This window comes from Alexandromys fortis, unplaced genomic scaffold (genome assembly GCF_014885135.2).
Source record: "Alexandromys fortis isolate MF-2015 unplaced genomic scaffold, M_Fortis_MF-2015_v1.1 scaffold_81, whole genome shotgun sequence".
NCBI classification, from domain to species: Eukaryota; Metazoa; Chordata; class Mammalia; order Rodentia; family Cricetidae; genus Alexandromys; species Alexandromys fortis.
In genome coordinates this window covers 1,922,046-1,946,508 of record NW_026067960.1, presented here as the reverse complement: position 1 = coordinate 1,946,508, position 24,463 = coordinate 1,922,046, and the positions used below count along the sequence as shown (strand labels likewise).

The 24,463-nt window shown below is 43.9% G+C and overlaps 1 protein-coding gene across 1 annotated transcript in view; it reads right to left on the bottom strand.

The window, feature by feature from the left end:
* Positions 1-24,463, bottom strand: part of Dok5 (docking protein 5) — a 142,331-nt gene that overhangs the window by 69,824 nt on the left and 48,044 nt on the right. The window contains exon 2 of the mRNA XM_050153088.1: positions 7,293-7,400. Within this exon, the coding sequence (XP_050009045.1) occupies positions 7,293-7,400 (108 nt within the window). The remainder of the gene's footprint in view (positions 1-7,292; positions 7,401-24,463) is intronic.

The window sequence follows — 24,463 nt, the reverse complement described above, 5'->3', positions numbered from 1 at the left end:
CCTGACTTCTAATCTCGCCTGTTTTCTACTCATGGTAATTTACAGACGATGATTTATTTATGTTTACCAAGTGAAAATGAGACCACTGCCTAAAAGGCAATTTTCTGCCTTGCCTTTGTTGGCTGAATCCTAATTATTTTTTCCCTTGTGGGACCGAATGAATTAAGTGAGCAATTCACTTTGTGTATGCAAATTGCAAATCTCTGCAGAAGCCTCAAATTCCTTCATTCTTGGGAAAAATGAAGGCCATTATCCTGCTGAAAATGGAGAGGCACAAACCCCTTTTGCTTTTGTAGGTCATCTTCAAAATGAAGACAGTATGAACCACCCCTTTCTCAACCCACCACATGCCCCGAAGTATTACTAAGTAACCTACTAAATTAAATTATAGTTAATATTACTACATAATTATGGTGCTTCAAATTTTAGGGTACTCTTATAAACACTTCTATTCAAAAATTCCAAAAGAGTTTTATGTAACACATTCTAAAACTTTTTAACTTTTTCCTACAGCCTTTTCTATAGGAATAAGAATGGCTGAAAGGCAGAGACAGTGTTCAGAAAGGACCCAACACACTGAGGCATGCTCAAGTTGAATGCAAAGTCCCGAGGACAAAGCATTGTGTTCATTCACAAGTCTCTGCTCAGAGCCTCTGAACACAGTGGTTTTAGGCGAAAGCTTTCTAAAAAGCTTCTGAAGGAAGAACAAGTCTAGACAGTTGCAGCCCAACCCCTGTATTAGTGGGTTTTCTGTCTCTCCAAAAATACCCCTGTGCCCTTGGTCATTTAAAATAAACTGGGCTTGCGCCTGTCTGAGTGACAAATTTGAACTGTCTCCCCCAAGCGTGGTCTTTATGTGTACTGTGAAATAACAGGAATAAACCCATTTGTTCTGTGCGTCTCTTTTTACAGAGGTTTCTGAACTGTGAATGCGACAGGCATCTGAGGCTCGGAGAAGAGATTCTGGGTGCAGGCAGCTGCATGAGCGGATTCTGCAGTGTGGGTTACTTGCATGAGCTCGCTGTGGTTGGGAGGAGATTCTGGGTGCAGGGTACCTCATAAGCCAGCTGTGGTTGTGTGACCCCCAGATAACCATTCTAGAAATGAAGGCAGGAGTTAGCATGGTTTTTACACCAAGGAGATGCAAATTCTTCATGAGGATGGAATTCTTATCAATGAAACATCAGAAACTCTTCTGTGTATCAATTTGTTGAAGGAATCGCAGTGGAATAAGAGTAGTTCGTACTCCGGAGTTCTATTAATGAAGTATAACTATAAATTACCGGCTTAGCATTGTATTCAAGAGGCAGGGAAAGGGGGACTAGTGTGGCCAATGCTGCCATACTACTTACGTCACAAGCCAGAATATTCTAAATATCAAAAGAATTGTCAGTACAACTTAAACACAACATGCTAAAAGCACGAGAAAGCTGGGTTTGGAGTCTTCCTACACACAACGCCAGGGAGGAGACGTGCCCTATTTTCCCTTGGAAACTACAATCTACACGTGTATGCAAATGGGTTTCTAGACATTTTATAGGGCAAATGGTCTGAAAGGCATTTATTATTAATCTATTAGTCATTTTTATGAAAACAGAGACGCGGGCCCAAGGTCAGATTTTGCTTTCTGTTTTATTATAAACTTTTCAGAATTGTTGACACTTATTCCAAAGAAGACGTGTGATTTTATAAAAGCCTTAAAGCATAACTTCAAGCATTGTGAAGATGAAGGGACGGAAGCAATGTCTCCCAACACAACACCGTGAGCGTAAGGCATGGTGTTCAGTGTATCCGGGCCTCTGTGCAAACTGATCCCACCTGATCAGGCTAACTCAGACTGGATTCAGAGAGCCACAGGGAAGCAGCCCACAAAGCAGGGATTGTGAGAGACCGTCACTTTTCTCCACGTGGACCAGGAAAGGTAGGGGTTCTGCGTAGAGGGAAGACTGAAAACTTGGCCAGAGGCTGGAAGTGGAGAGGAAAATGAAGAGAGAGAATCCCGGGTGCTTTGCTGCCTCTGCCATAAAGAGCAGAATGGAATCAAGCTCAGGTGAAGAGAGAATTAACTCAGTCCCAGCATGCTCTAGGGAACGTCAGCACATGTATCCCCTCACCTACAAATCGGTAAAATGAGGGGCTGTACCCCAGTTAACTTTCCCTCCTACTCTCTTTACACACAGAGCTGTGAGTCAGGAAGGACTTCCAGCTGGAGAACACGTCTGCACATGAGGATCATTCAGCTTATGGAGATGTGAAGTCACACTCTCTTGCATGAAAGGAAACTTCCAGAACATGACCTGGCCGGTAATATCCTGCATGACCATAGGACAGCTACAGTGGGCATACTTGAGTTTTGAAAGAAAAGGTTAGGATATTGTCTGAGATTTGGAAAAGGCATTGTAGCCAGCTACATCAAAAGAGGAAGTATTTAGAGGAAGGAAAACTAAGTGAAAATAAAAGCATCAATTCATTACCACAGAAGTAATACATATATAAATATGTATACACAAATATATACAGAGAAGATTGGGAAGGGGGCATGGGAACAGAGAGCAAGAGAGGGAGAGAGGGAGACAGAGAGGGAGAGCAAGAGATTAGATTGATTGCAGAGACGTGATTTTTAGAACGTTAGCCATTAGGTCTCTGTGGAGAACCTAGAGGCCCATTTTCTCAAACGCCAAGAACAGAGTCTGACCTCAGTCCAGTGAAACACGAGAGTGGTCAAGTCAGTAACGAGGATGAGGCAGAACAGTATGCCTAAAGGGGTTTGATAAAATGGCAAAGTCATGCAGTCAGAAGGTCATGGTTCTTAAGCATTCACGTGTGTGGCTACAGTGGGGCCGTCAGCCCTCACTGTTCTCTGTTGACCCAAAAGTGAGTCCAGGGGACACTGGAAAATGAGGACACACAGAAGAGCAGCATGTTCCGGCAGGGTTGGGAGAATTAGATTTATTTGTTGTATGAAATTCTTGGAATGGAGAAGAGAGAAGAGGACAGGGAAAGAACAAAGAAGAAAGAAAAGAGAAAGAAGGAAAGAGACAGAAGAAAGAAGGGGAGAAATAGAGGGAGGGAGGGAGGGAGGGAGGGAGGGAGGGAGGGAGGAAGGAAGGAAGGAAGGAAGGAAGGAAGGAAGGAAGGAAGGAAGGAAGGAAGGAAGGAGGGAGGGAGAGCAGGAGAGGAGAATGAGAGGTGGGAGGGGAAGTAGGGATCGGAGGGGTAAAGGGGAGGGGAGGGGAAGGAGAGGCTAACAACTACGTAAGAGATGTACAGCATGGCAGACACAGAGACAAAGCCAGAACAGGACCCAGGCCTCACAAACAAGCAGACGACCTGTCCCTTCCACCCTTGGTCTGTCCTGGTCACTCCCCACTTTCCACAAAGTGAAGCATGGAAAGAAACCCTGTGTCCTTCTGCCCAGTGCCAGCCACCTTCCTTCCTGAATAAAGACAGGAAGTTGGCATTTCAGCAGCAGTGCAGGGGCCCCGTCTAAAGCCACTGGAGTCTTCACATTGTCACAATTACAGTTAATCAATTTCACGGCATCTCTGGCAGCTCAGGATGCTTGAGGGGAACTTCAGGAAGGAGGCTAAGACGTGAAAGATGATTTCTTCCCTGTGTGTCTTGTAGTCATACATTTCTTTTCCATTAACACCTTCAGCTATGTACTCAGTGAAGCATGCACTAAGGTTTAAAATTCTACAGTCAACTTTTATGTTCAAACTCCAAAAGGATTCAAACATTCGACTCTGGCATTTTAAGAAATAACATTCTAGACAGTGAAATGCACACTCGCAAACACCCTAGTTGTGCTACCAGACTCCATGCCGTGTCTGTGTGGATCAAAGAGCACAACACACATTTGCTGGTGTCGCTTAGAGACCTCTTTATATCGGAATAGATTCTGAAATCTGGTCACGGGGTGCTACTCAGAACTTTGGTATTTTTCTTTTATCGGGATTCATAAATTACACAGCCTTTAGATAAAAAATGCACGTCTCAGAATTACTTATATGCCCTCAAGAGATTAATATTAAACACATCAGATCTGAAAGAGTAAAGAGAAAGAATGGGCAACAGTAAGTCATCAAGGGCTTGGAGGCTTAATGGAGATAATTCCTCCTCGGTGCGAGGCTTTGAACTTGGGTTAATGATGATTACAGATGAAAGAGAACTCAGCTTACCCAGTCCCCAAAGATTTGCACATTAAATCACATGCCAGCAGGTAGAAGTCCAAAGTAGGGCAAGTGAGTATGTCCTCGGCCTCCCTATCCCCTGTCATGCTCAAGGGACCCTTTTTAGCCCAGGGACATGGAGCTCAAATCCATTCTAAAACTTCCAAGTCCTGAAATTTTCTGGTCCCATCACCATGCCCACCCATGTCTTCCAATCAAAATTCCTTTTCTTGGCTTCAGATGCTTCTTTTGATCATTCTTTTTCTTAACACTTAAAAAGTACTAAGTTGCCTGTCCTTTCTTAGACACTAATAACTGAGACGCATGCCCTCCTGTGCCTGCCATCATCCACACAAAGCCTGCTGTCGCTGTAGATCTTAGTTTGTGTGGGAGGGGGAAGCACCGAGTGAGGAACATCACAGTAGTGAGCATTAATGAAATGGGGAAAGAAGAACCGGAAAGGAGTGCTGCCGTGATAGGATTCCCTAAATAAACGGGTTAAGGAGAACTATCACCTACAAGAAATTTGAATAATGCCTGAACCAAGTAAAGAAGTGGGCTGTGTGGGAATAACAGACTTCCAGGGAAAAGGGAAAGTACAGACGTAGAGATGTGTGAAGACCTCAGGAGCCAAGGGCCCCGGAGCACAAGAAGATGAGATTGCACAAACTGACGTAGGAGGCTGCACAGACCGTAGGAACACAAATGCTGAGATCCTACAAGCTGCTGAAAGAACTGGCTAAGGGAAGTGGTGTGACTCCACTAGTCCAGCCACTTGGTCCCCAGAAGTGTCAGCACTGGCTGTGGGAAGTATCTAGAGTACCCACACACTTCAAACACAGAGCTTTCACCCTGCGCTGATGGACAGGATTGGGAAGGTCCCTACAGAGTGGTGTATCCTTCTGTTAGGTGCACTCATGCCTTCTGGAAAAAAAAATACAACCTACTAGTCTCTTTCTCTTGGATTTTCCTACACCCCAGAAAGGTAGTGTAGGGGCTCATAAAGAATGAATTATTCCTGGAAATACTTGGAGCTTTATACACACAAGGAAGGCTAGAAAGGCATGGGTGGTCACATACCGTGATCAGATAGGACAGATATCTGTTGAATTATAAAGCAGAGCCTGGTTGAGGTTCTGAGGTGATCCCTAGGTAACAGACACTGACAGATATAAAGGTCTGTGGGGGTACACACCTCCACCCCTCTTAATCAACATCTTAGGAAACCGGGAATTGAAATCACAGACCTCTGATCATGGTCAACAGGAGGGGAGTTAGCCCTAGAGACATGACTTCCGGAATGATGGAGATGGTCACAGGAATACCGGCTAGTGCAGGCTTTACAGTAAAGAGCAAAGGCAGGCCAGTGTCTCTCTCTTAAGGGTTAGTTGTCTATCTTCAGGGGACAATCTTATCCCCAGTACAGGAAAGCATCCCTCAGGGAACGCTAACGGTTATGGAGGCTTTGGGAATAGTATAAGCCCTGCCTATGATGTAAACCATCACAGTGGTCCCTCTGGCCCGCTGCCTATTATTGCCCCTTCACTGCACTCTGTCATAAATCACATCTGTCTTCTGCAATATACTCTGACTCATTGGAATTCTTTCAATAAAGGTCACAAGGAACCTTGGAGAAGAGGGGAGTGAAGAGAGATTCTCAAGACAAGCTGAGGACAACCACACTTTTAATAGAGAACTCGGGTCTATAGCTTGTATCCAAATTATGAACCAAATACCACTTTGGATACCTAAAGCTACCTTGGAAGGTAAGGTCTCCAGAGTAAGTAGATCAAGTCATGCCTTTGGCATTATTTTCTGGGTAAATTGGCATGCAACAAATACATGTGGAAACACTTGGTTGGGTACCAGTAGTTTAGAATGGTACCACAGAGCTTGACTTTAGAGAGTATACAGGGTCAGTGGCACTCCACTGTATTCCATATTTATATAAACTAAACATGCACAAGGAAGACAGCACAGGACTTGTATACTAACTGCACAAAAAAAGAAAGCCTTTTCTTACATCCACCTAACCAGGTTTCAGTACTGATGAGTCTACTGGTTTTACATAAATTGGTTTTACAGGCCCAGTTATCTATGTTCTAGGGGATGTTCCCACGCCATGTACAAATGTGCAGCATTAATTGGATTTGGTGGATTAGGACAGGGGGGGAAGGAAGGAAGGAAGGAAGGAAGGAAGGAAGGAAGGAAGGAAGGAAGGAAGGAAGGAAGGAAGGAAGGAAGGAAGACGTGAAGTTGGATGAAGGGTTAGGGGTGACTTGAGGGAAGGTGGATGAGGAAATAGAGGTGCATATTATCAGTCCAGGAATGGAGTCCTGTAAAATTCTGAGTGCTTGTGAGAAAATGTCAAGAAAACAACACAAGAGTCTTGCGGCTTCAGTGTCTTCAAAACACAGAATTGCTCTTGAAAAGGGCTTTTGCATTCCTCCCATGTGTAGCGGATAGGTGTGAGCTCACTTCAGCTGTTATTCATATGCCTCCATGGAAAAACACATCTTTGCCATGTGTGGCTTGTCCTTGTGATTGAACACCTTTCTCATGCGATTCTATTAACCCTCAGAGTATAAGCTTCCCGATGCTCTGAATAAAGCTGGCTATTGCTTGAGACTATAGTCTACCTCATTTTTAGGCTCTCTTCCCCCAGGTTCATGCCTCCAATTACAGCGGTAAACAGATATGACCATATTCATTAGATGTATGCATGAATTTCTCAAGAATCAAGAAAAGTAACCTTAAAAGACTAGGAACCACAGGAACAGTTTTAGATTAATATTTTTTTGTTTTGGTTTTTTTTTTTCAAGATAAGGTTTCTCTATAGCTTTGGAGCCCGTCCTAGAACTAACTTCTGTAGACCAGGCTGGCCTCAAGCTCAGAGATCCATCTGCCTCTGCCTCCCGAGTGCTGGGATTAAAGACGTGCCCCACTGCTGCCTGGCATTAACCATTTTGAAATAAGCAGTAAGTATATTACATTATCAATATTTTGTTCACATAAAAAACACAATCAGAACATGGGTCAATAATTTAGATGTTTGCCCAGTAAGTGCAAGTTACCTCCTTCCAAGTCATGGTCTGGCAAGGTGCACCCACAGGCTCTTACCTTGTGGTAACACCTGAAGTACGCAGCACGCTCGTCTGAGAACTTCTCCAGTCTCTTTGGACCCTTGCTTGAAGCTTTCTTGAACACCAACCAGCATCGTTGATAAATCTAGAAGGAAATGCAGCAACAGTTCAGCATTTCAGACTTGGTCGCTCCTGATATTTGTACTTAAACATTTCCTTTCGGTGTTTTCACCTGAGAAAGGCTCACACACCAGAAATGAACGTTAGTTCCGGACAGTGAGAGTCTCGGGGAAATGGGCAAGCTGTATGCTTCAGACAATTACTGGAATCCAATAAATAAGTACATGAGGGCGGACTTCTCCATGTTTTGATATGGACCACTAGTACATTTCAGGAAAAATTCCAGAAATAAAAATCCGCAAGTACCTGGCAGAAGAATGAGCAATCTGGGCTTGCTACTAACTGTCAGGCATCTTGCTATATACCGTTTATCCGTCTGTCCCAGGGGCTTAACTACATCATTGTCTCATTTCAGGTGGGATGCTGAGATGACTCCTCCCTTCTCCAAAACTTAGAGCAGGACATAGAGTCAAGAGGGGTCTGATGCCACCAGATACACAGTAGGACATTGTAACTCATAACAGCAAGAATTAGAAATTATTCAGTATTTGGCAATAAGGAGTGACAAAGTTATCATGCTTCCCTTATGGATAATTCAACCCAACTTGTTCAAGTAGACATAACAGACTCTAGGAGGAAACCTCTGCCATTGTTTTCCTAAATGGTCATGTCGTCAACGTGCTTCCAAATGTTGTATTTGTACTCAGATCTGAGCTTCTCTCACCCTCGGCAAGAGAAGTGTCTCTTCAGTGAACAGCAACGCAGAAACAAGAGACTGCTGCATTTTCAGTCCCAAGTAAGACATCTCTATCAATTGCCCTGCCCCCACAAGGTTCAGGCAACATCACAGAAGAGGGGGTGGAAAGACTGAGCCATGGAGGAGCTCGGCGAAAGGCTGGCCTCTGGACATGACGTGGCTGAGGCACTGACGAGTGCACAGCAACTGTGGTCCCCTGCATGAGACCTGGCCATGATCAAGCCAACAAGACCTGTCAACAGTCTAGCATGCAGCACTAACTGGGCTCAGAGGGTAAAAATGAAGGGGCATGAAGGTCGGTGGTGAGGATATCCTGCAGGGTGTCGGGGAGGAAATAGGAAGGACTGGGGATAGATGTGATCAAGATGTATTATGTGCATATATGAAATCGCCACAGAATAAAAGACACTAAAAGTAAAGGCAGCCATATAGTAATCATACAAGTGTGTGATACATATTCTGATACATGATATATATACATCTCTCACATATAGTGCATCTTACACATATACAAGAAACTGTATCATCATTATGTTAGACATTACCTCAGTATAGACATGATACATGATGTTTTATAGTAAATTAGGCCACAGTAGCACTACGTACACAATCTAGGAGCAACTAATTTTGGTGGCTCACTTGGACCAAGTATCAGAAGGAATTTCTAATAGAATAAAAAGAAATGTTAGTGACGTGTTACAGGAATGACCTAATAAAACCTCAATGTCATGACCATCATTATACTAAAATGCATGAAGAAGAGACAAAGGAAGCATCAATTGTTAACAATATGCTGTGGGTCATAAGAATAGGTTTGGGGTTTTTATTTGCTTAATAAAATTTAATATCTTAGTTAAACAGAATTTGTTCTTTTATTTTTTTAATGTGTGCATGTATGTACAGGTGTGTGTGTGTGCGTGTGTGTGTGTGCGTGTGTGTGCGTGCGTGCGTGTGTGTGTGTGCATGTAGAGGCTGGATAGCAATCTCTGGTGTCAAACACTTTCTTTGAGACACAGTTTCTAAATGACCCAAAACTCATAGATTATGCTAGACTGGATAACCAATGAGTCTTGGGAATCTGCCTCTCTCTGTCCTCCACCCCACCCCAGATACTGTGATTATAAGTACCCCTTTGAGCACAGCATGTGAAGAATTTTATGGTCACATCACAATTTTTGCAGCAGCTGGGGATGGAATTCACACCGTTACCCTTGAACAGCAAGTGCTCTGTTGATGGAGTCCTCACCCTCCCAGTCCTACAACTTCCCTACTTCTTAAATACTCAGAAGGATTAGTACAGCCAAAGCCAGTTCTATTAGCTGTCATCTTTCATAGTTACTGAATCTTCTAAGTAATATAAGAAGGCAAAGATAAATTGGAACAGCAACTTGAAAAAGTAAAAAATCACCTTTCAACAAACCGTATGGAGCAATTGGACATACAGAGAGAGAGGAGGGAGAAAGTACAGGAAGGGGAGAGGGAGAAAGAGAGTACAGGAAGGGGAGAGACGGGAGTACAGGATGTATATGCATGATTATATGCCGTGTGTGCGCTGGTGTCTGAAGAGGAGCGTGAGGAGGGCACTGAACCCCCTGGAGTTGGAGGTACAGGCAGTTAGTTGTGAGCCATCTCTCTAGCCCAGAACTTTTACAAAACTGAAATGCTTGGGGATCCAGGTCTGCGCCAAGGACTTGGAGTTGATGTCAGAAGCTTGGCACATACAAAGATGGAAGACTGGGCTTCGTCAAAATTAAAACTGTTTGCTCTGTGAAAAAGCCCATTAAAGGAGGAAAACAGAAGCCCAGAAAGACTGGGGAAAGAATGTGCATGGCATGCATTTGATCAAGGCCAGTATCTGGAAGAGATCAATAATTCATTGCTCAACAAGAAAATATCCAATGATCTAATAATACAAAAACAAAATCCAAATGAGCAGAGGACATATAAAGATGTCACCAGAGCAGATACTCAAGCAGCCCAGAAGGACCATCAGTGCACACCCGTCAGGCTGGCTGAAGTAAGATAACAAGGACGACAATAACAAACAACAAAAACATCCCCATCAATCCTCAACAGGATGCGAAGAATTTCCTAAGCAACACACTACTGATGTTTACAATGAGATTAAAATGGCTCAGTCACTGTGGAAAAGAAGGTGGGATTGTCTTTAAAAACACAAATAAAAACTGATCAACACCTGTACTCTTGCTCCATTTCTGTGTGTGTGTGTGTGTGTGTACACATGCACACATGTGCCAGAATATACATGTGGAGGTCAGGGGACCTGCAGAAATTGGTTCTCTCCTCAATTATTGAAGCTCCAGAAATTGAACTCAGGTCCTTAAGCATGGCAGCAACTACCCCTACCCCTAAGACACATTTCCAGTTCTAAAAAAAAACTAAATAAACAAATAAAAAACCCACCATTTTTTACTCATTTTGAACTCTTGTACTCGTAGGAATTTATCACACAGATATGCACTTATATATTCACAAAAAAACAAGCTACATTGTACATCCACAGCAGTTTTGTTTAGAACAGCTGGAATCTAGGATGAACCTCACGGACTTCGGTGGGCAGCTGGTTAAACCACAATACACCCAGAGCATGGACTACTGCTTAGCAATAAAAACAATGCCCTCTTGTTATGTGCAACAACCGGAGTCACTTTCCAGAGGAGGAGGCTGAGTAAACAAAGCAAAGCAGACTGGGAAGGTGGCTCATTGGGCAAGGGCCCTTTCACACTTCCAGTGTAAGGATGAGGGCCAGCGTTCAAATGCCCAGCATCCTGTAAAATGTGAGTGTGGCATCAGGGGGATCTGAAATGCCAGTGCTGTTGGAGGTGAGGAGAGGAGGATTCTGGAGCTTGCTGGCTGCTTGCCTCCCCTCTAGTTGAGTGAAAAACTTTTCCTCAAGAGCATAAGGCAGAGACAGATAAGGGCACCCAACTCTGATCTCTGGCTTTAGACATGCATACCAGTACACACACACATGTGCATACACTATACACATGCACACATACACAGAGAAAACACAAGTCATACTACAACACTTTACACTCAGCTGGAAACCGACACCTCGTGCATGCCAAGCAAATGTCCCACCAGTAAGTTACATCTGCATCTCTATCCACATTCTTTATTATTATTATTATTAGTAGTAGTATTTATTTATTTATTATGTATACAACATTCTGCCTCGATGTATGCCCGCACACCAAAGGAGGGTGCCAGATCTCAGTACAGATGGTTGTAAGCCACCATGTGGTTGCTGGGAATTGAACTCAGGACCTCTGGAAGCGCAGCCAGTGCTCTTAACCTCTGAGCCATCTCTCCAGCCTCTCTATCCACATTCTTGATGGGACAAAATCATAGGACTAGGGGACAACTTCAGGGGTTGTTGGAAGTAGTCACAAGAGGTGAAGGGAAATCGGTGTGGCTCCATAGATTCTGGTAGTAAGGAACTGCTCTGAATTTTCATTGTATCACTATCAGCAGCTTGTTTTTATTTTTCTGTATTTTGGGAGGGGATTTTGCCAGGAAAACTAGGCAAAAGATAGCGAATCTTAGTGTAGCATAAATCTACAACTGAATGTGTGTGTGTGTGTGTGTGTGTGTGTGTGTATTTACCTCAAAAAATGTTGCTAGGCCTGCTAGCACACACCTTTGATCCCAGTACTGAGAGGAAGAGGTAGCAAATCTCTGTGAGTTCAATGTGTGTGTGTGTATGTGTATGTGTATAAACATACATGTATATATACATATATTATATACATTGATCTATACAGGGAGTTCTAGGCCAAAAGGGATACATAGTGAGACCCTGAGTCAAAACAAAGCGTTTAATTGTTAAATGCAATGTAAGAATGTTTATAGCCCAATCTAAATCGAATGCCTGTCATCTCCATTTTTCTCCAGTCCTCCCTTGCCCTCACCCCTGCACCCTCTCCTTCTGGTCATTAAATCACAATCTAATAAAACACCCAATATCCATAAAAAGACAATTTAAAGCGACAGGTAAGATTTGTGCACAAAAGTCCTTTTCGGGGTGGAGACCCCCCTATGAAAATTAGCATTCTGGGTGCTGCTTTTGGCAGAAGAGCCCCATCAACATCCCGATTAAGTCTGAAGAGCAGATGAGGCGCTTGGCTCCCTAAAATTGTCCTGCCACCAAGGACTGTAATTACAGCGGCAACGACTGTCACTTGCTTGTTCGAATCAAGTGTGTGGAAAAGGTTTCTTACTTATTATTGGCAACCTCCTGCTTCTGCACATGCCTCTGAAATGGGCTCAGAAGTGAACATTCTAGAGGTAAAAATAAAAATAAAATACTCCGGCTGCAAGAAAACGATACTTTCCCAAAGAAGGATATCTTAAATTTCCTAATTATATCTTCACTTTTCAGACCCACTTGTTTTTAATGAGAGCATTTTTAACTTCAGAGATCTGTTCACTTTCTTCTCAGGCAAACCGGGGCTTGCCTGGCTCCCTTCCAGAAGCTGTTGCATACAAGCTGAAGAGCCCTCCGCTTCAGCACCTCCATTGAGCACTGTCTTTGACCCATCTGTATGAAGCTTAGCCGGCTTTTGTTTCTCGCTCCGTGCCTCTCTCTTTATTTTATTAAACACTAAGGCACAAAAGTGCAATGCTATATCAATATAACAGCAATAATAATGTTGTATAAGTTATACACAGGAGCTGGAGGGACTGCTCAGTGGTTAAGAGCACCTGCTGCTCTTGCAGAGGAGCTGAGTTCAGTTCCCAGCGCCCACATCAGGTGGCTCACAACAGTCTATATCTCCTGCTCCAAGGGATTCAACACCTTCTTTTGGCCTCCTTGGGAACTGAACCCATACACACATACCCAACACAGAGACATATACATATATATCATTTTTTTAATGAAAACTTAAACAGAAAATAAATTCAGTGCAGCCTGGCTGTAAGCTAACTGTAAAGGAGATTGAAACACACTTGTCATTCAGGAAATGAGAACATGGTGGCATCCTCCTCACCCTGGACAACAACTAGAGTTGTCAGCAGACATTACCAAACTTCTTCAAAAGAAAACAGATGGGAGTCACCATGTTACAGATGAAATATGAAGTGTGCCTCACATGTTTGCACACTGGGCCCTTGGTTACCAGCCAATGGGCTTCTGGGAAATGACTGATACATCAGGACTTGACCTCCATTAGTGAATTAAGCCCTGTGGATCCTCAATTTGATGCCATCATTGAGAGATGATGGAAACATTCATCGGTTGGCCTGAACTGCAGGAAGTGAGACCTTAAAGGTTCTGTCTTGCCTCAGCTTCAGCCTTTTAGAGATCTACCCTGCTTCTTGTTCACCATGGTGTGACCATCCCTGAATTCCCTGCCTTCTGGCCCTATAAGGTGAACATCCTCTGTGACACCATCCCACCGCTATAATGTTCTGTTCTCACCACAGACCCAGAGACAGAGAGCCAAGCACCCATGGATGGAGCCCTCCAGGACCACGATCAAGATCAGCCATTCTTTCACACTCTTTTAGGCACCTTTCACTACAGCTACAGCAATGGAGATTAACAGGCCCACTAAGATTCCAGATGTGAAGACGACAAACCTTTGGAAGCATCTTCAAAGCCCCTAATTGGGAGGTGATCATTTGTAAACTGCACAGCATGGGTGCTGACAACCAAAGGCAGGTTTCTCTGGAAGAGCAGCAACTGCTTTAAACTTCTGAGCCTTTGCTCCAGCCCCAACTTACAGACTTAAGCAGTGAGCCACATTTGGGTTGTAAGCGGTCTGATTTACTAATCTCTCTGTGATAGAACTTTTCAAGTCTTAGCTCTGGGCCATCTTTGATGAACATAAAAAGCTATCTGACAAGTTCCTGCTTGGGGACACAGTGGGGGCGGATAAGCCTCGTGTAAGAATCCCATTTATTCCCCCTTTTGCCAAAAGGAAAATCTTACTTCACTAAACTTATATTAAAATGTTAGCCTCAGGCTTCTTAAATCCCTTCCGCCAAATTTTTAGTGTCCATATTAAGGCTAGAATTGCTGTCCCACACTCAATGTAGATGCCATTGAAAATAGCCTCCTCCTTCGGAATGTGGGCATCACTCTTTAACCTTGGGATGATATTGAATTTTTCATAACTCTCCTGTTTTAGGAGGCTAAAGCACCCACCGCATGTAGGGACGCAGGTAGGTCATGGATGTCTTCCATCTTACCAGCACATATTTCCTACATGCAGATCGACTCTCTCTTCCCCAGGCAGTATCCTCACTATAACCTCAGCCACATAGTCCCGACTTAAGTCTCTTTTCTCCTACCCTTCCCCAATCTCTGGAAAGTTCCCCAAAACAAACCAAGTATTTTTCCCCATCAGAATATGAATGCCAACAGCTAGCAGGCTCTGAATTTCTCCTCTACCTATTGCAGGAAGCTGAGCCTTCTGAATGCATTATCTCAATGACTCCCCCTGGCAAAGCTGAGGCATGAAAAGTATCACACTGCATTATGAGGACAGAGACACAGCAATGGTGAACTTAGGCATCTACCTGAGCTCTGGAGTTACCCGAAACAAGCCAGAAGCCAACTTCGTTTGCCGTGCTCTGGAAAATGAACTGTTAACATGGACATCAGGATTTCCCAAGAAAGTTAAACCCCCGGGTGTAAAGGGTCAAAGTCCCTGTAGGAAGTGAGCATCTTGTTTATGGGCTCTGAACAGAGACATCTCATTGCAATAGTGTGTGCTTCCATCTGGACCACTGCTTCCCAGCTCATCTATTTCAGTGTGCAGCTCAAGTTTTGATTTTAATTCACTGGCATCAACTTCAGTCTTAAGAGGGAGTTTCTGAAATTGAGGTCCTAAGGACACTAATCCAGGACTCTAAAGTGTGTAAAAAGTGTTTGCGCTGACAAGACACCATACTCTATCTTGTTTTCCTTCAGTCCTTCAGTGTTCTTGGCAGAAATCTCAAAGTCCAAGTATGCATCGCTAATGACTTGGGAAGTACCACAGACAAGTCCTCCACTGTCCATATCCTCTCTCACCTAACTCTCAACTGGAATCAAGTTTAGAGTCCAGGCTGACAGACTCCTGGTACACTGATCACTTGGACTCACTGTGAGTGCCCTGCCCTTCACGCTAGCTGACTCTACCCTCCCAAAGTCAGGTCCTCTGTCCCTCTGAGACAGATAAAATGCTGAAGTCTAAAGATTCCCCAACATCTATAGGAGGTGTCATTGGCCCATACAATGCGGAAATCAAGAGAGAGGAGTGTAAGCCGGCAGGCACAGGGACAGGGTGAGCGAAGCAATAGGTCCTTTCCGTCCTGCTGGCCGGTAACTGCACATTCTCCTGTGACAGCAGAATGGCACTGGCCCAGCACACCTCAGAGAGCAGGACAGGTAAGTGTCCAGGCCTGTGAGGACTGCAGAACGTTGGGCCTTGGGAGTATCCTAGCTCAGTTCCTCCCAACTCGCCAGTGAGGAGCCTCAGAAGCTGGTACCTGAAGCTTACCAGAGGGGGCTCTTCAGCACTGCCCCTGTCCTAACTTGTTGGCAGCTGCCAACACCACTTTACAGAACAATGAGCCAGTTCAGAAAGTCGTATGTGATAGTTTGAAAGAAATGGCCCCAAAAGGGAGTACACTATTAGGAGGTGTGGCCTTGTTGAAGTAAGTGTCGGCTTGTTGGAGAAAGTGGAGATAGGCTTTGAGGTCTCATACATGCTCAAGCCACACCCATTGAGACAGTCTACTTTCTGTGTCAGTAAGTCAAGATGTAGGACTCTCAGCTCCTTCTTCAGCACCATGTCTGCCTGCATGCCGCCACATCCCACAGTGATAACGGACTAAACCTCTGAAAATGTACGCCAGCCCAATTAAAGGGTTTTCTTTTATAAGAGTTGCTATGGCCATGGTGTCTCTTCACAGTGACAGACACCCTAACCAAGACAGTGTATTTTATGAAGGAAAAAAATGATTACAGAAACAACAGGATTTCTTTTCATCTATATGTGCCATTTGGGTTTTAAGTGAAAATGCTAATTTGGAGAAAACAGCAGTGTAGGTATCAAGGAGCAGTTTAAGCTCACTCAAGGAAAAATATCAGCAAAATAATAAGGTAGTTAATCATAAAGCAAAGTGTGTAAAGAGAATTTGAAAAACTTAAAAAACACCCATAGGCAATAAATTAGCAGTGGCAACACAGACCAATGGTAAATTAACACAGCCATTCTAGACGCACAGTGATGCCTATGCTTTGACCCAAAAACGAAACTTCTGGGACTCCCCAGCCCCTAGAAAACAATTCAAGAAACATGCAAACGCATAGGCATGGAGTTCTCTGAAGCAACCAGTAGCAACACACAAAGGATGCAGGCGGCTGCTTCAGCCATGTCCTCCCTACAAACTGAAAACAATCCATCGTTAAAATGATAACGTCCAACAGTACCAAAGGCATGGAAAACGCATCAGAAAATAGTTAAATGAAAAAAAAACTGTTCACCCAAAAATGAAATCACTGTTTTTTACCCCCAAATTAATACTCATATGTTATCATATATATTAATTTAGTAAATAGGTTTAATTCAGTTATTCATGCAAACTCATAAGCTCTCTGAGTCTTTCACACACACGTAAAACAAACCTTTAAAAATAAGGTAGATAATACAAGAAGACACACAACATAGACCTCTACCATGCACACACACACACACACACACACACACACACACCACTTTCTTTTTTAAAAAGTGAAAATGCCCTCTTTAACACAATACACAGAAAATCTGCGCACTTTGCTCTGTAAGCCAAGCCCAGAAGGTCTTTATTTCTCTGCAGGAGTCGGCCACTCTAGCCTACACCAGCGCTGTCTGCAGTTCTGAGTTCTTTGTTTGCGGTGTAACCTCTTTAATCTGCTTCCTGCCTAGGCGCTGGGGCATCTTTAGACGCTCATGTGACCACATCTTTGTTCTGCCTAAAGCCCTTCCACGGATTCCTAGCCCCTTTAAGGAAAATCCAAAGATGTAACAAGGTATACAAACCTGCAAAACTGGCCTTCCCTATCATGTGACTTATTTCTCAGCCTTCTTCATTGTATAGTCTTCACTTATGTATCTAAGTGTGGAGCTGTTCGTACAACCCAAAGCAGCATGTAGCTCACCTGTCTACCACGCAGAGGTGAGATCCCAGGCTGGATCCTCAGTCCCATAAAAACAGAAAGCTAATAATGATAGTCAGATGTTGTTTGGAAAGAGCTTTTATGGCGTTAATATCCACCATGAACTGCTCGGCTCACTCCTGTTGAACAGAGGAAGCCATTCTCTGGTTGGTGCACAGCAGACCAGTATGTCGGTGCACAGCAGACCAGTATGTCGGTGCACAGCAGACCAGTATGTCGGTGCACAGCAGACCAGTATGAAGAAAGAAAATCATGTGTGTACATTGTCCAGCTTGCTCTTTCCCTTCTGTTCTCGGACATACAGAGTGGAGAAGGAGGCGCATGGGGAGAACAGCCTGTGGGGTTAGGAACCATGAAGAAATGTCAGCCAAGGAAGTGACCTGTGGCAGGTATGGAGACCAGGAATAGCTGTCACAGTAGCTCTTAGAAGAAGGTGGCAGCTGGACAAGGTGCTGGCAGAGATGAGCGCATCAAAGGGAAGTGATGGGCATGGGTTGCACTGAGCATCCTTGGTCTTTTTGAGTGAGAAAGAAAGTGAAGGGAGAAGTTCAGATTGGGTGTGACATAAACCAGCATGCTAAATGCACCACAGTGTGGGGACTAGCAGAAGTACAACAGCTAGTTAGGACGCTGCTGCAGACATCACATGAGACCCGAGGGGAAGTCCGACAGTTCGGATGTGAAATGTCCCTCACAGACTCCTGTACTTGAACATTTAACTCCCCCAGCTCACAACTCTACTTTGAGAAGTTGAGAAGCATTTAGGAGGTGAGGCCTAGATGGAGGAAGTGAGTTCCTGGGAAGCGGGGAGAACTTTGTGTGTCACAGCACAGGTCCACTTCCAGGTCAATCCCTTTCTGCTTCCTGATCCATCATCACAATGGAAGCAAGCAGAGTCATTCTCCTGCGACCAGCTGCTCCTACTGTAGAATCTCCCTTGCTAGGGAAAGCTGTACCTTCAAACAATGGCATAAAACAAATTCTCCCCTGCTTCAGATGTTCTTTATAAGAAAAGCAATGGGTAAAGTGACTTCAACCAGGGTGGATGGAAGTGGAGGAGGGCACAGACTTGCTGAGAATGTGGAGATGTCATCAAAAAGTAACCAGCAGGATTGGCTGATGGGATGGGACATGAGATGTGAGCAAAGAAAGAGTCGAGGATGATTCTAAGATGTTTACTCCCAGCTGGGTGGTGGTGGTGCGTGCCTTTAGTCCCAGCACCTGGGAGGCAGAGGAGGGTGGATCTCTGTGAGTTCAAGGCCAGCCTAGTCTACGAAGTAAATTCTAGGAAAGCCATGACTGTTTCACAGAGAAACTCTGTCTCAGAAGAGAGAGACAGAGACAGAGACAGAGACAGAGAAATGGTTTTTCCCAATGGAGGGAAAGATGGAGTTACCAACAACATGTAATATTGGTAGAATACTAAATACACTGAGGGTCAGACACTCAGTTTGTGTTTGCCATACCTATTAGCCATCTAATTTCAATTTTATATAAACTTAATCTTAGGAGTAACAAATAGGCAGTTATGCATACCTTGCATAGATGAGTCAATATATACAAGATTTTACTTAACTATTGCTCTAGCCTGCTTACTGCTACTGTGATGAACACTCTCACCAGAAGCAACTTGGGGAGGAAAATCGGAGAGGGAGTCTGGAGGCAGAACCCATAGAATAATGCTACTTGCTGGGTTGCTCTCTGTGCTCAGCAAGCTTCCTCAGAGCCCAGGTCCACCTGCCTAGAGAATGGTACCACCCACAGTGAACTGGGCCCCCTTACCGCAGTTAACAACCAAGACAATCCCCCACAGACCTGTCAACAGGCCAACCTGATAAAGACAATTAACCAACCAAGACTATTTTTTTCCCCATGGGATTCTAGGCTATCAAATTGATGATGATAGGACAACTTTTATAATATACTACTAATACTATCTCCCCTATATGAAGGGATTTAGCACCTTTTAAGTATTAATAATCCAGCGCAGTATGCAGCAAGTGATCCAGAAGGGTTAGCAGCTTGGAATATCCATGTGGGTGGTGACCTGTACGCATGCAAAGACAGCATATACATTTTCTTTCATTCCCTCAATTCAGCAAGTGTTTCTAAGAATCAGCCATATGGTAGGCACCATACCCCTGGACAAATGAGTATACAAAGCAAAGCCCACGGAGTTCACTTTCTAGTGTGCAGAGACGACAGAACCCCAGTTACCCAGGATGCATTGCTAACCCTGGCACATGAGGATGACTGTAGATGTCTTCTGAGGACCCAGTCCTTTGGTAGAACTCATCCAGTGAGGACGGTGGCATTTAAAAAGAAAATGATCGGACTGGGATGTAGCTCAATGCTGGAGCTTTAGACTCGATGCTCCTTGGCTTGAATCATAAGGATCACAAATTCAAGGCTGACTCAGACTACAAAGTGAGGTCAAGACCAGCCCAAGCAACTTAGTGAGGACCTGTCTTAAAATACAAAGATGAAAGGAAGGTCGGGGATGTAGTTTAATGAGAGAGTGTTTGCCTAACAAGCATACATCCATAGTTTAATCCCAACAACTCCCTGTAGACACAAAGATATATCTCTCAAAATGCTCAGTTCCATAACCAAGGATGAAAGAATATACCGCCAGACTGTCTTCCCTATTAGTTCTTATGGCTGATACTTTCCTATTCTTTGGGTCATAGACAGAATTTCTACAACAATTAGGTAACTAATGCTGTATAACAAATCACCCCAAAGCTTAGCAACTTCAAACAAGAAAATGCCATCACTTCTCATCAATACCAACAATGATGGCAATTTAGTGGTCAGTCGTTTTAGTCTGAACTGGCTCCGTTGATTATGGTTGGAATCATTCACACATAACAGTAAAGCCATGGGTTGTTTTGTGATCACACAAGAGTATGGTCTCTAATGACTACAAAAGGCTGTTCTCTTGAAATAAGCAAGATCCCAAGATAGTTAGCAAAACATTTTATTGGTCATTTTTAGTGTGCATGTCTGCAGTGTGCAGGCTTATGTGTACACATATGTGGGGCGCACTTACAAGCATATGGACAGACTTGCATGTGGAGGCCTAAGGTTGATATCAGGAGTACACCTATATTGCCCTCCACTTTATTCATTGAGGCAGGGTCTCTCACTGAACCCAGAGCGTGCCAATAAAGATCCAGGGATTCCCAGTCTCTGCCATGGCAGCACTGGAATCATAGGCAGTAGCCGTGTCCACCGGGCATTTTCCTTGGGTTTTGGGGATCCAAGCTTCAGTCCCCGTGCTTTCATGGCAAGTTCCCATCTTTCCAGGCCTAAGTAACCATTTTCATTGAAGAAAATGGTGGACTTTATATATGACAGTAGAAATCACCCTGGAGGAATCCTGCATAGCTTTCACTAATTTCTTTTAGAAAGAATACCTTGCAAATCTTAGACCAGAGGCTGGAGTAGTTGAGGATATTCAAACTGAGTTTGGGTCCCAGCACCTACATCAGGCAGCTCACAACTATGTGTGACTCCAGCTCCAGAGGCTCAGACTCCATGGTCTCTGATGCCATCATCTGGCCTCCATGTATCTGTATGTACATGGTAGACATAAACTCACAAGGGCACACACATGCATAAACAAACAAACAAAACCCCTTAGCACAATATCCCAGCCAGGAGACACACATGTGGGGCTTCCCATCACCCCAGCAGCCCTACCAGCCCTTCATGGCCATCATCTCATCCTCTGGGCCCCGTGTTTTTGTGACTCCTCAGCACCACTCATCCCTTAGCCTTTCAAGCAACGGCTACATTTTGTGACCCTTGTCTAAGCATAGTTACACAGCAGGCATCCTTTGGCCTTGAGGATTTGACTCAGTCTAACCCCCTGTCATGGTTTTCCAGGTGTCAGTGTGTCACAGTTTGCTGCCTTTCAGTCTCTCAAGGACCTCTGGCTTCTCTCCAGTTTCTAGATGCTATGAAAAAAAAAGCTTCTGTCAACATTGACATACAGATACTTTTTATGAAAGTAAGTCATGGTCTGCCTGGGATAAACTTCACGATCTTGAATGGCATTTTACTTCAACTGTTTACACGTGCCTTAAATACTTCCTATGTAAACATTTAGAACGACATCAAGGAATGTTATGGTTTTTGCTTCAACCTTCAAAGATAACTTTTAAAACCTCAGAAAAGAAAAATCAGTTCAATCCACCCACGTATTTCCTTACTGAGGTCTTCTCCTTTGATGTGCCCAGCCCTCCTTAAATTGTTTCTTTTCTAGTTAGAAACCTTCCATTAATTATTCTTTGGAGGGAGATCTGCTGCTGGCAAGTTCTCATTTGCCCCACCTGCCAAAATCTTAACTTCCCCTTTGTTCCTGGAGGTTATCGTCCCTAGACATGAAATTCTGCACCAATGGCTTCTTTTCTTTTAGTATGTGAAGGGTAAATTTCTTCATCGCCACCATGTTTTGTGGGTACCCTGTCCAGCCATTTCCTCTCCTTGGTAGTCTAATATTATGAATTTTTTATAGCCCTGAGCGCTGTGATATTTTTTAGATCTGTGTTCTCTTTGTTTCAACTGTTCTATAATTTCTGCTTTCTGTGCTTCTTCCATTCACCCACCCTGCTGTTAAGGCATCCATCAGCTTTCCATCCCCAGGAACTTGTTTTTCCAGTCTAAACTTTTCTTTGGTTCCTCTTTGTGTCTCAATTCTCTGAGAGAAATTTCCACTTCCTTACTGAGATTATTGATTTTTCCCATGTGTTTGGTATGATTGCAGTTTCTCACTGGGTCATTTTTATCATTGTTTTTTAAAATATCTGTCAGGTATTCTATCATTCTATTCTCTCTTCTTCTTCTTCTTCTTCTTCTTCTTCTTTTTCTTCTTCTTCTTCTTGTTTGTTTGTTTATTTTTCAAGACAGGGTTTCTCTACGTAGCCCTGGCTGTCCTGGAACTTGCTCTGCAGACCAGACTGTCTTTGAACTCACAGAGAGCTGCGCCTGTCTCCTGAGTGCTGGGATTAAAGGCAGGCACCACCACCACTCATCTCTGCCATCTCAATGTTGATAACCTTTGGGTTTCTGAGACAGGATCTCAGGTAGCGCAGAATGACCTTAAATATCACTATGTAAGCATGACTTTGACCTTCTGACCCCTTGGCCTTCACTTCTGCAGTACTGGGGGTACAAGAATGCACCTCCACACTTGGTGTTTGTTAAGATCTTTATATAAAGACCAGGTTTTGTACTGGGACATCAGTACAAGATTCTGGATCTTATTTAAACTGGTTTCAGCCAGATCTCTCTAAAACGGCTGCAAAGGGCACGGTTAGAAAGCATGCCTCTCCATGACTGATGGACAGAAAGTGTGTGTGTCCCTCATAGCTGATGTAGAAATCGTATTTTTTTTCTTAGACTCGGTGATGCTTAAGGAGGCCCTTGTGACTGCTGCGGAGGGAAGGGAGTTCCTTCTGACCTTATAGTGTTCACGCTACCAGTTCCTCACTATGGGGAACTGTCATCATTTTTGGGTGATGCTGACACCACTATGTCTTCTCTCACACCCCTGTAGGAGAGTGCTTCTTTGGTTTGGGTTGGGTAGAAATCCAGATTCCCCATGTTGTGTCTAGAAACACTACAGTAGGGAAGGCTCATCAATAACTGGAGGAGATGACAGCCCCAGGTCCCTACGTGGCCTTCATGGACCCTACCTTGGAGGGATGCTGGAAAAATTCATCATGGTCTCACAGAGATTGAAGACCAGGGTTCTTGCTCCGCTATCACAGGTCATAGTTGGTTTTGGTCAGCTAGATCAGATCAGTTCTTACCCTATCTGTCTTGCTTGGCTTCTTGTTCCCTTATCAGTATACATTTGTTGGTACATCCCTTCTGTCTGTGCCTATTTGGAAGCTGTTGGTATCTTCAGCAGCATGAACAAACCAGCCTATCTTATTCTCTCCATGTTTCAGGGACCCCTCAGCTCAATTTATGCACAACATCTTGGTACAGCCATAAGGAAGATCCAGGGGAGGCATGTTACTGTCCCTGCCCGCCAGTGGAAGTCTGAATGTTTTCATGGGCCTTTTCTTGTGTAACCTTTGCCTACATTTGCCTCACACAGCTGTGCCTGAAACTAGAGCGGATGATTCTAGAAGTATCTGAGGCCCTAAAGCAGCAGTTCTCAACCTGTGGGTTGTGACTTTTTAGGGGGCCTAACAACCCTTTCACAAGGGTCACCTAAGGCCATCCTGCATATCAGATATTTACATTATGATTCATGACAGTTGTGAAATTACAGTTACGAAGTAACAATGAAAATAATTTTATAGCTGGGAGTCAGCACAACATGAGGAACTGTGTTAAAGGGTCGCAGTGTTGGGAAGGTTGAGAACCACTGGCCTCTATAGAGCATCTCCATCATCCAGAGTGTCACCTTCTCAGAAACACCGCCCCAACCTCATCTACAGCCGCCCCAGGTCTAAACACTGTGATTTCAGATCAACATCGGGAGTCATGGTTACTGGTCCAACTGCAGTCTCATTATCCACCTCCTTCTTAGAGGATAAAAACACGCATCATCCTCTCTTAATCATGTCAATGCTTAAGGCCTCAAGAGCTTCCCGCTCTCATTTCTCTATATCTGAGTGGCTAAGTAAACGAACCAACAAACAAATAAATGAATCATGAAATACCATATTACAAACTCACAAAATTCCCAGAATCTCATAAACGATGCTTGCGGATGTCCAAGAGCCTCGGGATGCAGCTGGCGTTTCCAAGCAAGCTTTGATATAATTACAAAAATGGGGGCAGAGAAAGCAAGCAGCCGGGAGAAGCCTGAGACTCAGAGAATGCGAACATTCAATCACACGGAGAGACGTGGACCGAAAAGAAACATCATCTCAAGTGACCATATAACACATTTATCCTTTAAAAGTTCCCTCCGTGAAGTGCCCTTTCTAAGACCATGGAGAAAGCCTTCTATACTGTGGAAATGGCCCTCCTCAATGGCAGCCATTTGCCATATGACTATGCTCAAACATCGGTGGGTTTTGTTCTAAAGCCAGGGAACTTCATCCTGAACAAAACCCCAGTTATGCTGAAATAAGCATATTTCTGTAATTAGAAATGAGATCTAACAACATTAGAAGCACCTAGCTGC